At 34.1% G+C, this 22,831-nt stretch overlaps 1 protein-coding gene and 1 long non-coding RNA gene across 3 annotated transcripts; both read left to right on the top strand.

Moving 5' to 3' along the window:
- Positions 1-2,628: 2,628 nt before the first annotated feature.
- Positions 2,629-4,467, top strand: LOC132298547 (uncharacterized). Its single transcript, XR_009479907.1, has 2 exons — positions 2,629-2,847; positions 4,331-4,467. It is a non-coding gene; the product is annotated as an uncharacterized LOC132298547 (long non-coding RNA).
- A 2,767-nt stretch (positions 4,468-7,234) lies between these two features.
- LOC132297976 (uncharacterized) lies at positions 7,235-13,313 on the top strand. 2 transcript variants are annotated; one of them, XM_059794950.1, is made up of 5 exons: positions 7,235-9,060; positions 9,663-9,822; positions 9,952-10,070; positions 10,317-10,514; positions 12,954-13,313. In XM_059794950.1, the coding sequence occupies exons 1-3, from the start codon at positions 7,507-7,509 to the stop codon at positions 9,990-9,992; spliced, it is 1,755 nt and encodes a 584-aa protein (XP_059650933.1). In that variant the 5' UTR covers positions 7,235-7,506; the 3' UTR covers positions 9,993-10,070; positions 10,317-10,514; positions 12,954-13,313. The 2 variants fall into 2 exon arrangements, with proteins under 2 accessions (XP_059650933.1, XP_059650932.1); XM_059794949.1 differs by having other exon boundaries at positions 9,952-10,164.
- Positions 13,314-22,831: the final 9,518 nt, after the last annotated feature.

Genomic DNA, 22,831 nt, shown 5'->3' with positions numbered 1-22,831 from the left:
ACGAGGGGTTTTCGAGGCATAAATACAATGGAAAGAACAAGGAACATAATTTATTATTCATATTTAAAAATTCTCTTGTTTGAAGTGCATTTTAGATTTCGTTTTACGTTATTCAGGAAAACTTTATTATTTTCATTTTTGAACAAGAATTTGTTTACGAAGCTTAGCAACTTTTTTATTTCATTCTCTTATCGAGATTGACTTAATCAAATTCAAAATCCTACTATTTTCTTTAACTAGTTTTTTTCTTTTACTTTTTCTTCTTCGAATATCATCCCTATTTCCTCTAATTTTTCATTGAAGCTGTAATTTAGCTTTACCAATTTCATAAACGAAACAAAATTATATTTTAAAAAATGTTTGAATTCAGGTATTACATGATCAAATTTACCTAAAAATTTGAGATTAAAAATATCTTTGAAACTCTTCATTATCAGGAGTTTCTTAACTCAAAATCTAAGTTCTCTCATCATTAAAAAAGAGTTAGTAAAGCGTAGTACAATACCCAGGGTGGCGAGGATCTAAGAAAAAAAAAATACTTTAGTAAAACTTAAGATTTCTTGAACTTTTGTCAGAGTTACATGTGAAATTTTTTTCTTGAGATTGTCCTAAAATAGAATCCACAAGAAATATTTTAGTAAAACTTAAGATTTCTTGTACTTCATTCAGTTACATGTGAAGTTCTTTTCTTGAGATTATTCGAAAATACAATCCACAAGAAATACTCTAGTAATATTTCTTGCATTTTATCTTGAGTTACATGTGAAATGACAATACTTAGGTCCCAACCAATGAGGATGTACATCATCAAAATTGTTGATGTGAATCAATAATAAATGGATACGTCATCTTTTAATTACCAAAACAGATAAAACAATTAACTCACCACCTATATATCTCACTATCTCCAATTTGATAATTAAAGAGCACGTGTTCATATGTTTTTGGTCGACATCAGCAGTTAGATGGTATTCACATTAAAGAGCACCTAAGAGCATCTCCAACAATTATGTACATTATATATATATATATATATATATATATATATATATATATATATATAAATATGATGTGTCATAATAAATTTACATAAAAAATTTAAATTATTTATTTTTAGCTCCAGCAATTGTTTTATACCTTTTGTGTAAAAATATATTCCCCAATAATAATAAACGATTGTCATGTCTGGACTCACATAATTTTTACAAACCTACTTAATAGAATTGATTCGTTAATGGAATGAGAAAGAGGGAGGAGAAGGAAATATACTGATGTGCCAATGTAAAAAGGTTGTGTAAAATACGCAATAATTTTAGACTTTGGTAACGTGACAGTGTATCTTAATAGACTGCTAAAAATAAAAAATGATAATTACCCATCATACGTGACAATGTATATTTTACACAAAAAAAAAAATATTTTAACATACTGTTAAAGATGCTCTAAGTATTGTGGCTTATGAAATTATTTTCTCGAGATTATCCTAAAATAGAATCAATGCAAAATAGCTGATACAACCCTGCCATATTCGTTTTTGATCTTACTTGAACAATGAAGTGCCAGTCAAAGTATCATTTTCCTTTTTTAAATCATACTTGGAGTTGTGTTGAAGCAAAGAACGGAGCACCTTTTTGTTTTTTTGGCCTGTTGATGCCAAGGCATTTTTTTCTACTTTATTGTTTGTTTCTTTATATAGATGAATCGGTGAAAATGAGTGTTTTTTCGGGGCATAAATACAATGAAAAAAGCAAGTAACATAATTTATTATTCATATTTAAAAGTACTCTTGTTCTAAAGTGCATTTTAGATTTTCGTTGTACGTTATTCATGAAACGTTTGTTATCATCATTTTGTAACAACAATTTGTTTAGGAAGCTTTGCAACTTTTTTTTATTTCATTCTCTTATCGAGATTGACTTAACCAAATGTTAGTTTTCTTCTTTTACTTTTTCTACTTATGATATGATCCCTATTTCCTCTAATTTTTCATTGAAGCTATACTAGTTTTACCAATTTTATAAACAAAAAACAAAATTATATTTTTAAAAAAGTTTGAATTCATGTATTACAGGATCAAATTTACTTAAAAGTTGAGATTGGAAGTATCTTTGAAAATTTTCATTATGTGGAGTTAAATAACTCCAAATCTAAGTCCTATCATCATCAAACAAAGAGTTAGTAAAGCTTAGTATAATACCTAAGGTGGTAAGGATCCCCAAGAAATACTTCAATAAAGTTTAAGATTTTTTATTCCGAGTTACATGTGAAATTCTTTTCTGGAGATTATCAGAAAATAGAATTCACATAAATACTTTAGTAAAATATAAGATTTCTTGCACTATATTTTGATTTACAAGTGAAATTCTTTTCTTGAGATTATCCTAAAAATAGAATCCAGTGCAAAAAACTAATACAGGGGGCTTGCCATATTCTTTTTTGATCTTTCTTCAACAACGCAGTGCTAGGTGTCGAGATCCTAGGCAATACAGAACCCGTGCTATAAACATGCGTGTGCTGTAAGTCGTCCGATGTAGCACAACACGGATGCCATTTTATAGAGGATCCGGTACCGCAGTTCCTTTATTCTTTTCTTTGTTGGTTCTAGATTAACATTCTCATTTACTTCTCTTTATGATTAGGTGATCTCCCTCTATAAATCTGAATTTGTATTTATATCTCTTTCACTCTGCAATCTCTCAATCTCTGCTTTCTCTTACTCTGTCATCTTCTCTAGCTAGCAGTCTCACCATCTGCAATCCCTTCCCTTGAGCAATAACTGAATCATCTCTTCTCCATCTGGTGCATTTGGTCCATCCAGATTCCAGACAAGTTTGTCATAAACTAGAGGTACGTATGTCTTTAATTAGTTATGTCTCTTCTTTAGTTTCTTCATGCATCAGATGTCTCTTTTCCAAAGAGAGAAGAGGGAGAATATATATATATATATATATATATGAAGTTGGCTGTCTTCATTTCTTAACAGATCGAATTTGGTTATCAAGCTACTCTTTTTTCTTTTCTTTTTTTAATGTTAAATGAGATATGTAATTTCAAACTCCTCCAATTTTATTTTAATTTTGCTTCTTCTAATACGTTTTCTATTTCTCCTAATTTGTCATCAAAACAATTATCTAACTTTCTCATCGGAGCTTGAGTGTTGGAGTTACTGATAAGACAAAAATACAGTGTGTGTGTTTGCCAGAATTTTGAAGAAAAAATAAAATATTTACAATCAAAATCAAAATTATATTATTTACAGAAAAAAAAATCAAAATTATTCATTCAAGAAATATGTCTAAATCAAAATTTTTTGAAAATTTAAGAATTTTTAAAATAATTCATCGTAAAAGACTCATAATTTTCAAGGTTAAAACCTTTCCCCGCCGAGAAAAATCTTTATTTGATGCGACTTATAATATAAATAATTTAAAGCTTAGGGTTACATAGAAGAATAAAGCGGGTGGTCACTCACTGATATAATGTAAGTAGTGACGGACCCAGAAAATTATGTCATGGGCGGCCTTTTCATAACAATTAGGATAACAAATTGCAAGTGGGTACTGTGTTTGTGGCTGTCGTGTATGTGAGAGAGATACATGGATTGCCGGATGGAGGTAGAGGCTAGTCGGTGGTGGAAAGAACTGTCAAAGGCAGAAGGTCTGAAGGCTGAAGTTATATTGTCTAATATATTATATATATTCGCGCACGAGGCAGAGATGAGAGAACCAAAGTATGAATGAGATAAAATAATATTTTGGAAACTTATATAGTGGGAGATAAAATAATATTTTGGGAACTTATACAGTGGGAGGCATGGTATAAAATTTTTTTAAAAAATCAAGTATATAATACAACCAAAAAAAAAAAAAAAATTTCCAGAGGGGCATTCACCCCCTGGTCCCCTTATAGGTCCGTGGCTGAATGTAGGTAACTTTCCGGGCATGGAATGGAGGCTCTATCCTCTGAATTTGCGCCCAATCGAACCATTTTCTTTTTGATATTTTGTGGCTTCTAATAAATAATTCTGAACTAGCGAAAGCTATATATATATATAATCTCGGAAGGAGATCATATATATCACAAAGCAAAAGCTCTAAAATTCAAAAGAGTTATAATTTCTCAAATTTTCATCTCAAAAAAGAAAAGAAAAATTATAGCTGATTCTACGGATGTTGCGGATCTTCAATTTCATTTCCAGACTTCTGTCAAATTTTTTTTTTTTTTAAAGGTTACTTTACTTCTATCAATTTGCAGCTTCATTTTCTCCGTTCTCTCTTCCTTCTTTTCACGTCTTATGTTTTTTTCACTGGTCCCACATGTTTCCCAACAGCTCAGCTGCTCATTCTACATTCCACTCTACCATTTTACTTATGGGTCGTGGTAGACAGTCCCCACTGGCTCTGTATAAGAAACCCGTACGGCAGAGACGTCGAGACACATGGAAGTCCAGGTGAGTAATTTTAATAATTTTTTAAAAAAAAAAATAAAGAAAAATGGAAGTCCACGTGTTTTTCATGCTAGTTATATATATATATTCAATATTTAAATTTTTGATATGATATTTGTGAAGCTCATAAGATAATTAGCCTCATTTGAATAAATTAAAAAGGAAAAATAAAAATAAGAGGGACTTCCTTAGAGGTTCATATTAGAGTCTTGAAATGATAATTTGACAGAATAAAAGACGACTCCATTAACAATTAGTAAAGCAAACACACGAACACACCGTTTTGCCCATGTGTATGTTTGCTTTTAAAAGTTTGCATTCTCTTTATTCATTCAAACTCTTATTTTTTTCTCCTTCAAAGTTCTTTCTTTTAATTTTCTTCTTAATCTTTGTTTTTTACCCTTCACTTGTTTTTGTTATTTTAATTTAAAAATTGTAATGAGATCTTTTTTTTAAAAAATAATAATAAAAATAAAATGTAAATATAATTTTTAAAATAATTTGAACATTTTTTTTATGAAATATTGTAAAAAAAAATTACCAAACATGTTTATGTTTCCGAATAAATCACACACACAAAAAAAAAAAAAAAAAAAAAAAAAAAAAAACAAATATTGGTATTTTATGTTTTCAATTTCTTTTACAACAATTGTTTTTTGAATTATTAAATATTATATGAATTTTGATTAAATATTCTTGAGCTTGTTGTCTTGTTGCATAGTAAATTGGAAATAAATTTTTTTTTTTAATCTTGCTTAATACGGTGTTCTTGTTTCAAAAGTAAAAAAAAATAATTGTTGTAACTGTAAAGTAATGTCATTTTTAAGTTTCTTATTTTTTCAATTAATTTTGTCATACTGTAATTGTCTCATCTTTTGTCGGTGTTTTATTATACATGTATAATCCAAAACTTGCGCTGGAAATAAGCTACAATTGTTTTCGGATTTGGCTTTCTAGAGCAAATTTTCTTAGAACTTTTTGCAGTCACTCTTTTCTCTTTGAATCTCCTGAGAATATGTCCTTATTATCTCTCTTTTTTTCACTTAATATTGCTGACGGTAATTGTGGTTTAATACGTTAGATACTATCGTAGTTGATCCAAATAACAAATCGTTGTTGAGGAAAAATGTATCCCATCTATGAAGTGGTGGCTGCCTGTTTTGCTCATGAGAAAATCTACAATATTCAGGGTATTGTATTTGTGGTAGCTAGTTGACACAGATAGAAACTCTCAGTTTGGCTCGTGTCTGTCCATTAAATGGGATACCACATATACTAACCACGTGTTAGCCCCTTGACGGTTGTCCAAGGGAAGACATGGGCATTTCAAGGCCATGCCATGTCTTAGGAATACTTTGGCTTTGATTAGACAGCCATGAGGGTGCTCAGTGGGTTGTCAGCGTGCACAAGATGCTTAGCGTGCACACAAGATGCTTAAAAGGATGCTCGGCGTGCACTGGGGGTGCCCAGTGGCACTTTCGTAAATATGGCAAAAAGTGAAACTTGGAGTTTTGACTCGGGATCTTTATGGGAGATACCTTGAGTCCATAGAAGCTGGTTGGCGCAGACAGCACTCAATTTGGATGTTGGGAAAGGTCTGAAAGGCCATTATGACTCCTCAAGCATGGGTGATGTTTACTCCTGTCAGAGTGCTGGATTTCCTTAAGACTATATTAGGGGGGGGTCTGTTGAGCGCATCGGTTGGGCTATGGCATGGCTTGCTTAGAGGGCTTAGCCAACGTGCATGGACACGTGTTGCACCACTCCAAGATGGTTGCACAAGTGGGGAACATCCAAGATATTGAAGGGCAAACAAGTGTGCACCGACACGCGCCCTGGGGTGCAGCGGCGAGCGTGCGGGAGTGCAGGTGGGCGCGCGGGTAGGCGTCCAACCTAGTGTGCGCGAGCGTCTAGCTCGGCGTGCACATGGGCGTCCAGGTGGGCGTATAGCCACGGGCGCATGAGGGTACAAACATGGCGCGCGAAGAAGGGCACTAGTGTGTGCGCCGGCGTGCACTTTGGTGTGCATCCGAGCGTGCGCACGGGCGTGCATGGCTTGGCACGCCGTGCACTCAGAGACATATGTATATGGGTGCAGATTGGTGGACTTGGGCTAGGTTCACAAGGTTGACTTAGATGTGGCTAGAGCATGGATAACACAAAGTCATGACTTGCGGTTACAAGAGGTGGTGGTTTAGTGGGCTGGATTGGTTGGGGGAAGTTACTAGCACTTCCCACTCATCATGGGAAGTGGGGGAGTGCTGAATAACCTCCCAAACATGTGGCACAATTCTGAGAGGACCAACACACAGGCAGTTAAGGGTAGTTTCCTCCACTATGCAGAATCTAACTTCTTGTGGTTATGTGGCATGAGCAGAACATGCCAACAAGTCTAGCAGTTGGGCTTGTCAACTGCATTATAGTGCTGGCTCATTTAGAGGGTGCCAGCACGACCCTAGGTGGATGGGGGTGTCATCCATCATCTTAGTGGACAGTTATGGGCGGTTTTGAGAGTGGCCTATATAATGCTAAGGTGGGCTTTGTAGAGGGAACAGAGAAGAGGGTGTGAGCCTTGGTTGTTCCTTGTACGAACTCATGTTCCTTTGTAATATGTTTAATATGAGCAAAGGTTGGGGCTTGTCCCTGTAAACTATGTGTGCCTTCTTTATATTTTATACTGTGTGTATTGTGTTGTTGTGTTGGCTGAGACTTGGTGGCCCCAAGTGCCATCACAGAGGCAAAAATTCGTGGTGTAATTTAGCCCTGTGACACCACGTATTGTAAACTTTTTCAATATCTAGAATAACAAAATAGTATGTCCGACCTATTTAAATTGGATCCTAATTCATGAGGTCTCGCTTTAGAATCTTATTCTTGACTTGCATATTGCATATATTGTGAAATCTATACACGAGCTTTTAAGAAAATTATAATAATAATAATGATAAAAGATAAAAGTGATTGGGTGATATTATTTACGTGACTATTGGCTTTCACCCTCATCATCACTTTGGGACTTGACCTCAAACAAATTTTCTTTTTCTTTGGATTACAGAGAGATGGGGAATAAACACTTCAGCCACAAGCATCGCTTGACCCCCCACGATCAGAAACAACTAATAGACGGAGAGACTATCAAATGCGAAGGGTGCCAGAAGAGCAACTTGAGTTATTTCTATGGCTGCAATCGATGCCATTATTACATCTGCAAATCATGTGGTGAATTGCCGCGAGAGATTCAACACCCCTTCCACAAGGAACATCCCCTCACTCTTCTTGCTCAATCACCTTACGGATCATATGATTCTGAAGTATCCGACGACTCAGATTCTTCCGAACAATATGACCATAGTCGTGAATATTCTTACTGCAATGCCTGCCGGAAGAAATGTGAAGGCTTCTTTTATCACTGTTCCGCTTGTGAATTTGACATCGACGTTAATTGCGCTACGCTGATGCCAATCACCACCGACTACCACTACCACTCAAGTTCTGGTCACAAGGAGGAGGAGAAACAGATCACTCACCCGCATCGCTTGATTCCTTGTTGTAGGAAGAACAAGGATGTTGATTTTCTGTGCTCTGTGTGCCATTTACCCATTAAAAGGGGCACGATCTATGTTTGTTTAGAATGCCGGGCTATCTTGGATACATCATGCACCCAACTACCACTGAATTTCAAACATCACTTTCACCCTCATCATAGTCTCAGTCTCAGGTTTTCAGACTATTTTGATAATCCATTTTATCATGTTTGCAATGCGTGCAGTCAACGTAACTGTCGCTTCTCCTATGAATGCCATGAGCGTAAACCATTTGATTCATTTGAACTGGACGTAAGGTGCGCTTCTCTGATGCCCAAACGGGAGGTTGTTCAAGTATCACAGTTCACCCATCCCCATGTTTTGCTTCCCTGTGATACCAATGGGACTTTTAGTTTTTCGTGTTCTGCCTGTGACATAACGATCGAGGATACAATCTATGTTTGTCTTGAATGCCGAATTTTCCTGCACAAGTCGTGTGCTGAATTGCCACGAGAGATCAAGCACCCCTTTCATCCACCACATCCTCTCGTGCTCAGCGATTTTGTAGACAAATATGAATGCCAGGCATGTCGATGTTCTGTTAGCGGCTTCAAATACGAGTGTGCCTTTGGTTGCAACTTTGCAATAGATATTATATGTGCTTCGCTGAGGTCCACTGTCAAATTCAACCTTCACCCCCACCCTCTTGCTTTCTTCAACAAGCCTAACAAAGATATTAACCTCATTACCTACCGGAAAAAAGATATTCAGTGCAGCGTTCGTGCGGTTTGCTCCGGACTTAACCCCAGTTTCCCTTACTTTCGTTGTGTGCCATGCGATTTCAATCTCGACTTGTTCTGTGTTCCGACATTACCACATACATTTAAACATAGCAATCACGGACATCCACTCACCCTCACTCATTCTCGCATCAAAGACCATGATGATGATGATGATTATGACTCCGACGATGACTCTGAATACTACTGTGATATTTGTGAGGAAAGAAGAGAGCTGGCAGAATCAACTTATTATTGTGAGGATGACCACTACGTATATGTTGCTCATATTCGTTGCGTGTTTAATGAGGTACGCCATAATTTTTAGTTAATTGATGAGACCTAGACAGCTTACCATTTGACATTGTATGAGTTTTTATACTCTAGTTTTGGTGTTTGAACTCTACCGTTTGTGTTTAGAACACATGATTTCGATGGTTTTAAAATGGAATTTATGATACTAATAGATATGATTTTAAAAATCTAATCAAAAAGTAATTAGATTTTGTGACATTTGATTTCCTTTTCTTTTTCCCAAATTCCAATCATAAAAAATATTTGGTTCTACGTTTCCTTCTTGCATTAAATTGTTGAACACTTCTTCGACTTGTCTTTCATTTTTCATTTAAATACATTGTTGGCAGAAACAATAAATTAACACAAGTATGCCAAATATGTAAAATCATTTACAAAAACTACTCAACCTATATACTATTTAATATTAACAGGATATATATGACGTCTTATTAACGATGATTTGTATATTGAGTAAACCTATCCAATCGATGGGCTATCCGATTTTAGACAAATATATGTACATATATATATATATATGCTTGTTGTGAATTTGAAAATCATTTAATAGTGGCCCATTATATTAATATAATCCTTTAGCTTCTGGTCACTCGTCAGATTCTTCCTTTACTAGAGAGAGACACTTCCTTGATACAAGAAGAGATTGTAAAGCTTCAAGCAGACATAGATGCATTGATCGCAAAGTTAGAGACACTAACAGAAAAATTGAATGGACTTCAAAAGAGACGTGCACAACCTATTAGTGACTACCAAGTTGGTAAGTTGTTTAGTACTGGATTGTATTAGAATTACCATACTTATTATTGGACATGTAAAGTGTGCTTAATTTGTAACATTATGATTTGGAAATGCTTGGCTGGTAGACTTGATAATAAAAATGATGCAGGGGTAATGGAAGTAGGGACTAGAAATGCATCAACTGATTAGGAGGCATTTTCAAGCACCGCGAGAGATGATCCTGCCATTGCTAAACTAGATGAAGAGATTATAATACTTGAAGTAGAGGTAGATACACTGATAGCTGATTTAATGGCAATAACAACAAAATTTGATGAATTTAAGGGGAGACGTGCCCAACATATTCCTGACTACAAAATTGGTAAGTTGTTTTGTGCTCCGTTTTGATAGGAAAAATTTACCTTATTCATTGTTGGACATGTGAAGTGTGATTAATATGTAACATGATCATTTGAGAATCCTCCATAGTTGGTTGACTCGATTATAATAATGATGCAAGGGTAATGAAAACAGGGGCTAGAGATGCATTAATAGATCAGAAAACCTTTTTGAAAGTCCCTTCCGATCATCGTGCCATTGCCAAACCAGATGATAAGATTGCACGGCTTCAAGCAAATGTAAATGCACTGACAATGGAGTTACAGATACTAACAACAAAGTTGGATGAAATTAAGGGGAGAGATCCACAGCACGTCGGTGGTTGTGAAATTGGTAAGTTGTTCTATACTAGGTTGCATAAAGGAAAAGTTATCATGTTTGTCATTGGGCATGTGTGGTGTAGTATAATGGCACACGATAATTAGAAAGAAATAGATGTTAGTAGGAATTTCCATGTTTTGTGACGTTATACCTTAATAATAATTCAAAAGAAAATTTTGTAAGGAGAAAAGCATAATTTATTGTGGATTTAATTTTCACTTACAAAGACGTGACCTATCCAACTTAGATCTTACCGTCTCTCTAAATCAACTTTTATGTCCCTTCTCTCTATAATGCTAGAGAATTTTTTTAGACAAAATAAGGTGTCGGGTGATATTTTTGTCGAAATTTGGAAGTGAATGAAACATTATATTTATTAATATTTGTATTTGTTTATTTTAAATGTTATTAATATATTTGTTACTTTTTGCGAAAAAATAGTTTTCCAAAAATTATGTCAGCAATTGTGATGTTTGATGATAATAATTTTGTATTCATCTAGGGAAGGTGATTTTGAAATTTATGTCTAGTAAGGTCTTGGTGGTTTTAAATGTGCCAAAAATTTCTAGAAGTTCATTCCGATTTGATTTTTTTTTTTTTTTTTTTTTGAGTAAGAAGGGATTTAAATTGGTTTGTAGGAAAAGACTATATTGTGAAGGCCTTTTGACATTAAAGTAACTGTAGAACTATTCAATGAAACATCTTCCACTTACATTAATGAGTACATTGATGTGTAGCATAGTAGATCGATTATGGCATGTTAATTACTCATTCCCTCAAAGACTACTAAAAATTCAGATTTAATTTCTAAAACTTCTATGAATAAGGATTATAAATTTGAAGTGTGTGGAATCAAAATTTTTAAGAAAACCATTTAGAAATATCAACAGGACCTTTATTTTGAAGTGTGGAAGTGTTCAACTAAGGTAGCCTTGCCAAATCCCAAGAACTAAGTGAGGATTATTTTGGGCACTAAATTTTTCAAATTAATGACTTTTTTTTTTTTTTTCGAAAGATCGAATGCTCCTACACTCATCTATGAAATATAAGCACTTTGACTAGGTAAAAGAATTTCCTGAGTACCTCTGATAGTACTCACTTTGGAACACTAATAATTGGCAATTTTTGTGCTTGGAACTATACAAGTCATTTTCTTCTCAGCACATCATCCGTCAAATTAAATCATGAGTTGGAATTTTAATAGAAATTTATTTATGATATGTATAGTTAAAAGGGTATAAATGAGTTATACAAGTTGAATTTCCCAACCCAATACGACGCGATTAACTAAATGGGTTAATCGTGTTGAATTGTTTACGACCCAAACCCATTTAACGTCAATCCAAATTTACTTAACTCGTGTCGTGTTAGCAGATTGTGTCAAACTTTGTCACTCTGATCTTAGTCAAACTTTGTCAACCTGATCTTAGTCATGCCGCAACATACAATGACCTCCAAAATCTGTTCTCCAAAGCTGGTGGTTGCTGTATGTTTTACAGTTTGGGTGTTATTTTGGTGCAGCCTTGTTGCTCTGCTTCTTGTTACTTCTTTGTTAGTTTTTTTTCTCGGAACCCTCTGGATATTCTTTCTCGTATAAAAGCTTATCTTTTAACTAAAAAATAATAAATAAAAAAATTATACAGCCTACTACTACTAGGGACGGAGGCAGCTAAGGACCATAAGAGAACTTGCCCTCCCGAAAAAAATGTTCTCCTAATTAACAAATATGCCCCCCTAGATATTGAATTTGCGAGATTTAAGTTCTAAATTTTGTTTTTATTCCGTTATAGAAATTATTTAATTTTTGATAAGTCGTTACAAAATTTGTTTCATTGCCTCTTCCTATTATTTTGATTATAATTGTGCCAGTTGTTGGATATATTATTTAATAGATTTATACACTTTCTTGTTTATATTTTAGAATAAAATATGTTCATTTAAATGCATATTTTCTTGAATTTCGAATACATCATGCTATTAAAATTTTCGTTCTTGAAATTTCTTTTTTATCTTATTGTTATTCAAGGCCACGTTGATTTGACTAATGTGGGAAAAACTAGAGATCTATCTAAACAAATAAATGAAGAAAAAAATTGTCATTTTGCCATTATATGCTTTTATTTCATTAGTGGGCAGAGGTACTCCATTTTTTCCTGCTCCCAAGACATGAATTTGCATGTGACAACAAAATATATGGATTCCTCCATGATGGTTATTTATTATAGTTATTTTATAGTTTTGAATTTCCTACAGTGAAGAGCTCTTAGAATATATTCAAGACTCAAATGTTGATGGGCACATAATAAAAATTCTTACTAGAAGAATGCTTGTATATTAGTTAATTAAAGATTCACATATGTGCAATATTAAAGTACTACAGTATTGGATTAATTGCTTTCTAACGCTATATATGTAATGCAAAATTATGTCTTGACTGATCTTTCTCCGAAGGTACTCCTTCGTTAGGTACAAAGGCATCTGTAGCTGTTCTTGAAGACTCTGCTGAAAAGGAAAAAATATTGTTAAGGGCACTCAAGGAGTAACATGATGAAGAGATGGAGACACTCAAGACGAAACATGATGAAGAGATGGAGAAACTAACAAGGGAGTTAAAGGGGTAAAGAAAAATATCTATTTACAAACTGTTCAACAAATTTCAAATTTAATTCACGTGTAGAGACAAGTTTTATATATGAAGATGATGATGATCCATTCATTTAGAGTTAGTGTAGAATTTTTTTTAGACAAAATAAGGTATAGGGTGAAATTTTTGTAAATTTGGAAGTAAATAAAACATTATATTTATTAATATTTTTATTTGTTTATTTTAAAATATAAATGTTATTAATATATTTGTTACTTTTTGCGAAAAAATTGTTTTCCAAAAATTACGTCTTGATGTTTGATGCTAAGTATTTTGTATTCATCTAGAGAAGGTGATTTTGAAATTTATGTCTAGTAAGGTCATGGTGGTTTTACATGTGCCAGAAATTTCTAGAAGTTAATTCCGAATCTTTGTTGAGTAAGAAGGGATTTAAATTGGTTTGTAGGAAAAGACTATCTTGTGAAGGCCTTTTGACATTAAAGTAACTGTAGAACTATTCAAGAAACATCCTCTACATGTGTCTTTGAAAATTATAGAAAATTTTGATTTAGACCATTTCAACAATACTCTGGAAAGAATAAATCTTGTGAAACAAAATTCAAGTCCATTCTTATGTAGTCCTTAACTAAAATTATATACTAATACTTTTAATTGTCACTTGTTAATTTGTAGGAGGACTTCTTGTTTAAGTTACTAAAGTAATAATTTTGTTTTTCTTTAAATTTGTGAAATTTTGAAATATCGAATGCTCCTACACTAATCTATGAAATATAAGCGCACTTTGACTGGGTAAAAGAATTTCCTTGCAGCCCAAAGCATTACGAGAAGGGAACTGCCATAAGTACCTCTGATGGTATTCACCACGGAACACTAATAATTGGCAATTTTTGTGCTTGGAAACATATAAGTCATTTTCTTCTCAGCACATCATCTGTCAAATTAAGTTATGAGTTAGAATTTAAATAGAAATTTGTTTATGACACGTATAATTAAAACGGTTATACGAATTGAACATTTCAACCTAAATATGACAATTAATTAGAAGGGTTAGTCGACCCGTTTACGACCTAAATTCATGTAAGGTCAATCCAAACCCACTTAAATCGTGTTGTTTTCGACGGGTCGTGTCAAACTTTGCCACCTCTGAAAAAATGTTCTCCTAAAAAAAAAAAAAAATTATACAGCCTAGAGGAGGCAGCTAAGGACCATACAGGAAGTTGCCCTCCTGAAAAAATGTTCTCCTAATTAACAAATATGCCCCCTAGATATTGAATTTGCGAGTTTGAAGCTCTAAATTTTGTTTTTATTCCGTTATAGAATTTACTTATTTTTTGAGAAGTCTTTACAAAATTTGTTTCATTACCTTTTCCTATTATTTGGATGATAATTGTGCCTGTTGTCGGGATATATTATTTAATAGATTTATACACTTTCTTGTTTATATTTTAGAATAAAATATGTTAATTTAAATGCGTCTTTTCTTGAATTTTAAATATATCATGCTATTAAAATTTTCATTCTTGAAATTTCTTTTTATCTTATTATTGTTCAAGGCCGGGTTGATTTGACTAATGTGGGAAAAATGAGAGATCTATCTAAAGAAATAAACGAAGAAAAAAAATGTTATTGTGCCATTATATGCATTTATTTCATATGAATTTGCATGTTACAACAAAATTTATGGATTTCTCCATGACAGTTCAAGAAAAAATAGAGACACTCAAGAAAAAATATGATGAAGAGATGGAGACACTAAAAGAGAAATATGATGAAGAGATGGAGACACAAAAGAAGAAATATGATGAAGGGATGGAGGAATTAACAACGAAGTCAAAGGCATTGGAGTCACCATCAAGGGCGGACACAGGGGTTGGCAAGGGTGGGCTGTACAGCCCAGCCCACCCCAAAAAAAAATTTTACCATACTAATACATTAGCCCAGTTCAAAAAAAAAAAAAAAAAAAGTATTAACCCACCCCCAAAAACCCAAGGAAGCCCAAGTTAACTAAGTCACCATACTAAAATAAAGGCCCAACCCAAATAACTCCACCAATGGGCACCACAAAAAAATAAAAATAAAAATAAAAATTTATTTCAAATCATTGCAGGCTTTTCAGCCTCCCACGACTCCTTTAGATTTTAGGGCAAAATCATTTCAGATTTTCAAGCTTTTCTTTTCAGTCCCCCCACCGTCCCACCCAACAAATTAAAACTGCTTTCATCACTTTAGACTCGAAGTAAATAGCACAAGTGCACGATCAATTGATATTCAAGATAAGTCATAATTCATTTCTTTCAATTATTCAATATATATTTTTTATTCTATATTTTTTCTTAACAAAATTACTTAATATAGGATTTGGTTAATTGGTTGATATATTTTGATTTAGGTAAATTATTTAAAAATTTAAAATTACTTGTTTTGCAAACTTAATTTAGGTCAACAAAATAAATTGAATCACACAATTTCTAATTGGATCTCCCTTTGCAAAAATTGCTGAAGGCCAACAAATTGGAAGTATAAAGCACAAGTGTACAACAAATTGGATCAATTGATATTCAAGGTAAGTCATTTATTCAATTATTCAATATATTTTATATTTTATTCCAGATTTTTTCTTAACAAAATTACTTAATATAGGGTTTGATTAATTGGTTGATATATTTTGATTTAGGTAAATTACTTAAAAATTTAAAATTACTTGTTTTGCAAACTAAAAAATCTAAAATAGAATTAAACAACAGCGCTTATGTTAATTTGGAAAAAGCAAACAAGCAGTGATACTGTGATAGAATGTTAAAAAGTAGAAACTACACAAGTAGTGATAGAATGTTAAAAAGTAGAAACTACAGTCTACGGCGGTCTTAGCATGGTATTGGTTGATATATTTTGATTTTGGTATTTTTTATCTAGCTCATTCTTTAATTTTATTATGTTAAATAATCTTGAACGGGAGTTTGTTTGGAAAATTGACTTGGAGTCTTTATTGACGAATTCGAGTCTTTAAAGACTTGTCGAGCACAACTTAGATAAATATTTTGTAATATTTGAATTTAAATATTTAAATATTTATCTATATTATGTTATAATTTTTTTTTTTTTTTTTTTTTGCTTAAGAAATTTTGTTATTAAATTTATGTTTAATATTAGCCCACCCTAACGAGAAATCGTGGATCCGCGACTCACCATGGTGTTGGTCGTTATGTTAACAAGTTGGGTAGCTTATTTGCATCTTCTTAGGTATTTTAAAAATTCAGCATGTTTAAGTAAGGCCTCGTGGACTTATTAGCATCATCTTCACTTGGGAATTGTCACTTTGTGTTTAAATAATCCCTGTTATATTTAAATCACCTGATGTATCTCTTCCTATTTGTGTTTATGCTATTGATACAAATTGAGATGATGCACCTAATAAAGCCTTAAGCTAAACTTTGTTTATGATAATCAAAAGTGTGATTGTGTATGTGTGTGTTTCTTATTTTTGTGTTTTCAGTTAAGTGCTTCTGCATCATAACAGAACATTATTTTTTTGTAATTGATTGGTTAGCTTACTGCTTCTGCACTAAACTACAAATTAAAGGAGTTTTTTTGTAGCAGATGAAAGAATTCTCTTACCGCCCAAGTTTTGTTGCAGGAGGAATGTGCACCAGTTTTTGATGGCTTAAGACTTTCTTGCACACCACTATTATTAACCACTGTACTAGATTCAACATGTTATAAAACAATCGGATGCTCTGATAATAGTTGTTGTGGCGGAAATCCTTATGTTGTGTCCAGTAGGAAGGTAGGAAGAGGTTTGGAGAGAAAATAGGAAGGAATGAACGAATTTCCTTTATTTAGTAGAGATGATATAAGGAAAGAAAGGAGATTAGGAAGGATGACCTATCCCTCATCCTTTACAAATTTTCATCCTCCCAAAAATAGCCGAGGGAAGATAAATGTATTATTATAGAAGTTTTAAATTAAATATTATCCTAAATTATACAAGTTTTAAATTACAGTATTATCCTCTGTAAATTACATTATTATAAATATTATTGGATATAATGAAAACTAATAATTAAAATTTTCGATTTCCTTCTATCTTAATGAACATAGTAAATTATGAGCATATTCTCTTCTCTTTTATCCAAATGAATAAAAAGAAGAAAATACACAGTCTCTTCTTTAGGGATGTCTCATCCATTCCTTATTCTCTCCCTTCCATCCAATTTTTTAATAATGATGCTCGAGGAGTAAAACACACAAAGAAATATAGACAATCACACACTCAAGATATACGTGGTTCACCCAAAAACTAGGGCTACGTCCATAGAGCGCAATGAACAAAATTCGCTATGAAAAAGATGGATTACAATGAAGGATTTTCCTCTCAATTTCTCTCATTTGCACTCTCTTGTGTAGGCACAATTCAAATTCAATTAATTGAAACACTCTCAACCCTAAAATATAATTCAGGTTTATATAAATAGTCCCTCTCAAAAGAAACCAACTTGACCCATTCTAGGATTTTCGGAGAGTCTAAAACGGTAAATGAAATAAATTTCAGCAGTTCCCAAGGATGTTGTATTAGTCCAAAAAAGTTGGACCAGTTCAACTTGATGAAATTACCATTCCCAAACTTTCTGCCAAAGTTGGACCAGTCCACTAGAATTTGGACCGATCCATTTCTTCCAGTAGCCGAAGAAGTCTCGAGACAGCGACATTGGACCAGTCGTTGAAAGTTTTTTTTTTTTTTTTTTGAAAGGTAAAATCAATTTTATAAATAATAACATATACAATATAAGTTAGCCCAGGCTAACCAAATTACAAAAGCATGAGACCATACAAGTTAGCCCACGAGACAGCCTAAAGCACAAGAGCAAATAACCCAGCAAGAGTTACATTGACACAACACAAAGCAATGTCTATGGAGAGGATGCTCTCCTCAAAGCTGTTGATCAGGAGGCTTGGCCAGTGGTCTGATAGCTGAGGGTGGAAGCTCCCATTCATCTGTGATGCGTCCGACATTCACAGAGTTGGAGATGGTTGTAGACATGAGTTTCAATCTGATTGTCTCCAGCGTTTGGTGAAGCAACGAATTTTGGGTGAGTGATTTTTTCTTAAAAATTCTCCGATTACGCTCAATCCAAATACTGTAAACCAGTGATGCTAGAGCCAATTTTGAAATTGAGTTACTGTAAAAACCCGAATTGCATCTCCAGTGATAGGATGCCCAGGAAATTAGATCCATCCAAGAGGAAGGATGAATATGGAACCCACACCGTGATTGTATAAAAGACTACAAGGGCTTTGTATAATCATACTTGAAAAACAGGTGATTGTGGGACTCCAATTGGTTATTACAAAAGACACATAAAGTGTGATTGAGGTAAGCATTACACTTTCTATTCAAGGTTGGTAATTTTTGTTTTATAGCAACCCAAAGGATGAAAAAGTGCTTCGGGATTGATTGTTTAGTCCAAACCAGGTGAGTCCATGGTAGGCTTGGCAGATGCCGATTGTTGAACTTCATTGTTTGAGCAACTGAGAACACCCTAGTGGAAGAAGGGAGCCATATAACTTTATCTTGACTTTGTGGACATGGAGATGGTAATGGTGTAGTGAGTATGTTGGGGGAGTATGTTGGTGATGACAGATGGAAATGACTATATAGAGGTAGCCATGAAGGAGCTTAACTTTGTTTTGCTGTCAAAGCTTGAGTCAATGATTTACTATGGAGTGAGAAGTTGATGCAAGGGCCTTAGGCTGCACCAGTTGTCAAACCAATAAAAAAAAAGTATTCCTTCCATTACCCAATTGAAGTTTAACAAGAGGCTTAATTGATGCTCTTAGGTTGAGGAGTCTTCTCCAGTTCCAAGAGCACTGCCCAGGGATTTTCACATCCCAGATATTTCTCCCCTTAAGTAAGAAAGTGTTAACCCATTGGACCCAAAGCATCTGCTTAGAATTGATGATATGCCAGAAATGTTTCATGATTGCCACTTCGTTCCATGAGGCTAAGTTGGGGATACTAAGACCGCCAGCTCTTCTAAGGAGGCAACAGGTATCCCATGCTACCTTTGACCCTATTTTCTTGATAATAGGACCAGTCCAAAGGAATGATCTAAAGATGCAGTTCATTTCATGAATGATACTCATTGGTAGGATGAACTTTGAGCTCCAGTAAAGCTGAGTGGAGAACAGTACAACTCTAATAAGTTGCATCCTACCAGCAAATGAGAGATCTTTGCTGGTCCAGTATGAGATTCTGGAGGTGATTTTATCAATAAAAGTCCTACAATCCGAAGCTCTCAGCATGGAGGTGACCAATGGGACTCTAAGATATCTCACGAGTAGCTCCCCTTTTTTAAATTCAAGAATAGATAAAATATTGGCTTCCAACTGTTCACTGACTCCAGTGATGAAAACTTGACTCTTGTTGTGGTTGATGAGAAGGCCAGAAAGGGAAGAGGATGTCTCAATAGCATCCTTGATTATTTTAATTAATGGAATGCTGGCATGTGAAAAGACCAAAAGATCATCAGCGAAGATAAGGTAGGTTATCCTCAATTGCTTGCATCTCCAGTGAAACTTGAATGATATGTCAATGGTGACCTTGTTGATGATGGGTGAGAAGACCTGTATGAAAATCACAAAGAGAAAAGGTGACAAAGGGTCACCTTGTCTCAACCCCTTGACACTTTTAAAGTACCTATTAAATTCACCATTGATAGAGATTGATGGTTGTCGTCCTACCATGAGCTTAAGAGTGTGAATTTTAGGCGAGGGCCAAGAGTTTTAAATTTATAAAAACCACTACTAACACTACTACTAAAGTAGCAAGAGTGAGTAGGGATCGTCCCAAGGGATTGGAGTCGTACTTGATTGTGGAATCACAATTAGGGTTAGTAGGTCGAGTGATCAAACAAATGGTTGGTTAGTTAATTAAACTAGAGAGCAACTAAATTAAACTAAGTAATTGAATGTAACAAAGAGTAAGTAAGAGAGAGAGAAATCTTGGAGTTTAGAGTTTGCCACCAAGCAATGCTTTTCTACACTTCCAACTAGTGACTAATGAGGGTAATGTGTGTTGCAATAATGGTGTATGTGTGGGTGATTGGTTGATTCAATTAGCAAGGGTGACCAATTAAGAATACATTGTCTAACCAACACGTGAAAAAGCACAATATATCTAGCAATTAAGTATATATTGTCTAAATAGCATGTGAAAAGCACAACATATCTAGCAAGTCATTAATCCTTTCATTAAGCTCACAAGCCAAATACACCACAAGGTTAGAGACATATGCTACTTGCGTTCAAAAGTATGGAACATCAAACAACTAGCATGGATTATCCTCTCATCTAACAACTATAGTATCACTACACTACAATTAAGCTAATGACATGAAATTAAACTAATTACGCTAAGGGAGAGGCTTATCAGAGAACAAAATTAAATAAATAAATTAAAATTAAAATTAAAAAGAGGTGGTTAATAGGATCTTACAAAAACATGCATATAAATGATGCTGTTATTTTATTTAAATGATATTATGTCATTGGTTGAAGATATACAGCTATATAAAGATACTATTAAAATACTAAATAGTTTTAGTCTAACAAATCCAACCCTAAATCACACAATCCTTCTTAATAGGTGATCTAACGCTCCGAACGTGCTCCTGCTCTCACACTTTCGCTCAAATTATCCCTGTTTATGATTAAATTATGTCGTTCTCGCGTTCTCGTTTTCGATTTCGCTTACACTTTCGCTCTCACTTTATGTGACTTACATCCTAACATTACCAACCTGTAATATCAGAAAAAGAAATCATTTTCTTGTGAAGGAGTTTTTTTGTGCGATTTTATTATTTTAATAAATATATATACTATAACAAAGTCCAACACGAGCCGAATTGTTAAAACTTGGCTGGATCATTCACACCAAACAAAACTAATATGTCATTATCTTTTATCGGCGTTGTTCAATTATTATAGTGTATTAACAAGCTCGAGAAATCACATTTTCTCATTATAAAACACTTGATATGTCATGTCATTATGTGTTAGCAACATTATTCAATTACTATATTGTTCACATTGTAAAATATTATTAAAAGGCCAAACCGACCTGTGCACTCATGGTTTTTTTTTTTTTTTTCGGAATGTAAGTTAGTTGTATTGAATTGAAAAGAAGAGATATACAAGGCAAAGCCGAAACAAAAACAGATAAGCTACATAGAGCCCACTCTATCCCAGAAAAGGCAGGCCCAAAGCCAAGCCCAATCCAACAGTTGCCCTAAGACAAATATATGCTAAAGTAAACTTTAGCCTAACATTGTCTCAGTCAATCATATGCATCCGGTGATTCCAAGCAAGAGGCCAAGTCTCAGACCTTCAATCCGGCTCCGGCAGTGGCCCGATGATGGACTCGGGTAAATCCCAGTCAAGGATGATTCTCCGAGCCACTGCAGAGTCTTTAATCCGCATGGAAATCAGTCGCTGTTTCACCATGTTCATTGTTTGATTCAAAACCCTTGATTGAGAACTTCTTTGATTCTTGAAAACCCGGTTGTTGCGTTCATTCCAGATCTGGTTTATAGTAGTGGACAGAACGATTTTGTTGATCGAATTTCTCAAGTTTCGAGAGTGTAATACCTCTACTTTTAAAAGGATAGTCTTGGTATTTATTTATTTGTTTTAATTGTATTTTTAGTTATTTAATTGATTATTTAACTAATTATTTATATGTTTAATTGAATTAGGTATTACTTGATTATTTGATTATGTGTCTATGCATTATTTGTATTTGGCTGTGCACTAATTATCCCATGTTGTTATCTGATAAGTTTATCCAAGTGCCAATTTTTAGGACCACAGTTCATCCTAAGTTTGGGGGGGCCATGCCACCCACTTCGGATACTTCAGTCCCAATCATTCTATGCCTTAGTTGCACTGGTATACTCTTTCCTTTATTCTCTTGCACATTGAGGACATTGTACCATTTAAGTTTGGGGGGAATGGTGTTTTACAGTGTAGTTTTAAATTCAAAATTTTGAGCATGACTTGTGTAATTTAGGGATATTTTTATGATTGGTCCATATCTAGCTATGATTTTGATCTTTTAAGGACTATATTGCCTAAAATTTAAAAATTGCTTGACTTGAGAGTCCAATACTCCTTGTATGCCATATGGAAGCCATTTAGGAGTAAATTTTTTGAAAGATTGATATCTTGCTTGTACTTGTGGTCCACATCCTCTTGATTTTGTGATTGCTTTGAGATTCATTCTAGGATTTTACACTAGCACCGGCGCACATTAATATTCATTTGTGGAGTACATGCTTTGTTGATTATTGAATTGGTTATATCCCAATTGAGCTAGTAGTGCATTGAAAGATTTCATTCTTGATAAAGGTAGATAACAACCCCTTTTCACTAAGTAGCCGGGATTCTAGCCTCATCAAGCACTAAACTTCTCGCGTCGAAAGGTGGAGAGCTCAAACTCTAGGTTAATAATTGAATTAAAAAAAAAGTTGCAAAAGTAATAAAAAATGAGGACTTCTCCCAAAAGGTGAGAAGTGTCAAATGATTAGATGGATGTTATCTTGATTTGTAGCCTAGTTGATTTGAGTTTGTAAGTTCGTAGGGGTGTTTTAACACCTAATGCCCTAAAGCCATCTGGTTTGGGAGTCATTGACCTAACGCTTGACCTCATGAATCACTAGAAAGCTTAAGA

The sequence above is a fragment of the Cornus florida genome, unplaced genomic scaffold (assembly GCF_030987335.1).
Source record: "Cornus florida cultivar Cherokee Brave unplaced genomic scaffold, ASM3098733v1 CherokeeBrave_3.0.0_Hap2_Chr01, whole genome shotgun sequence".
NCBI classification, from domain to species: domain Eukaryota; kingdom Viridiplantae; phylum Streptophyta; class Magnoliopsida; order Cornales; family Cornaceae; genus Cornus; species Cornus florida.
This window is presented reverse-complemented; position numbering and strand designations above follow the sequence as displayed.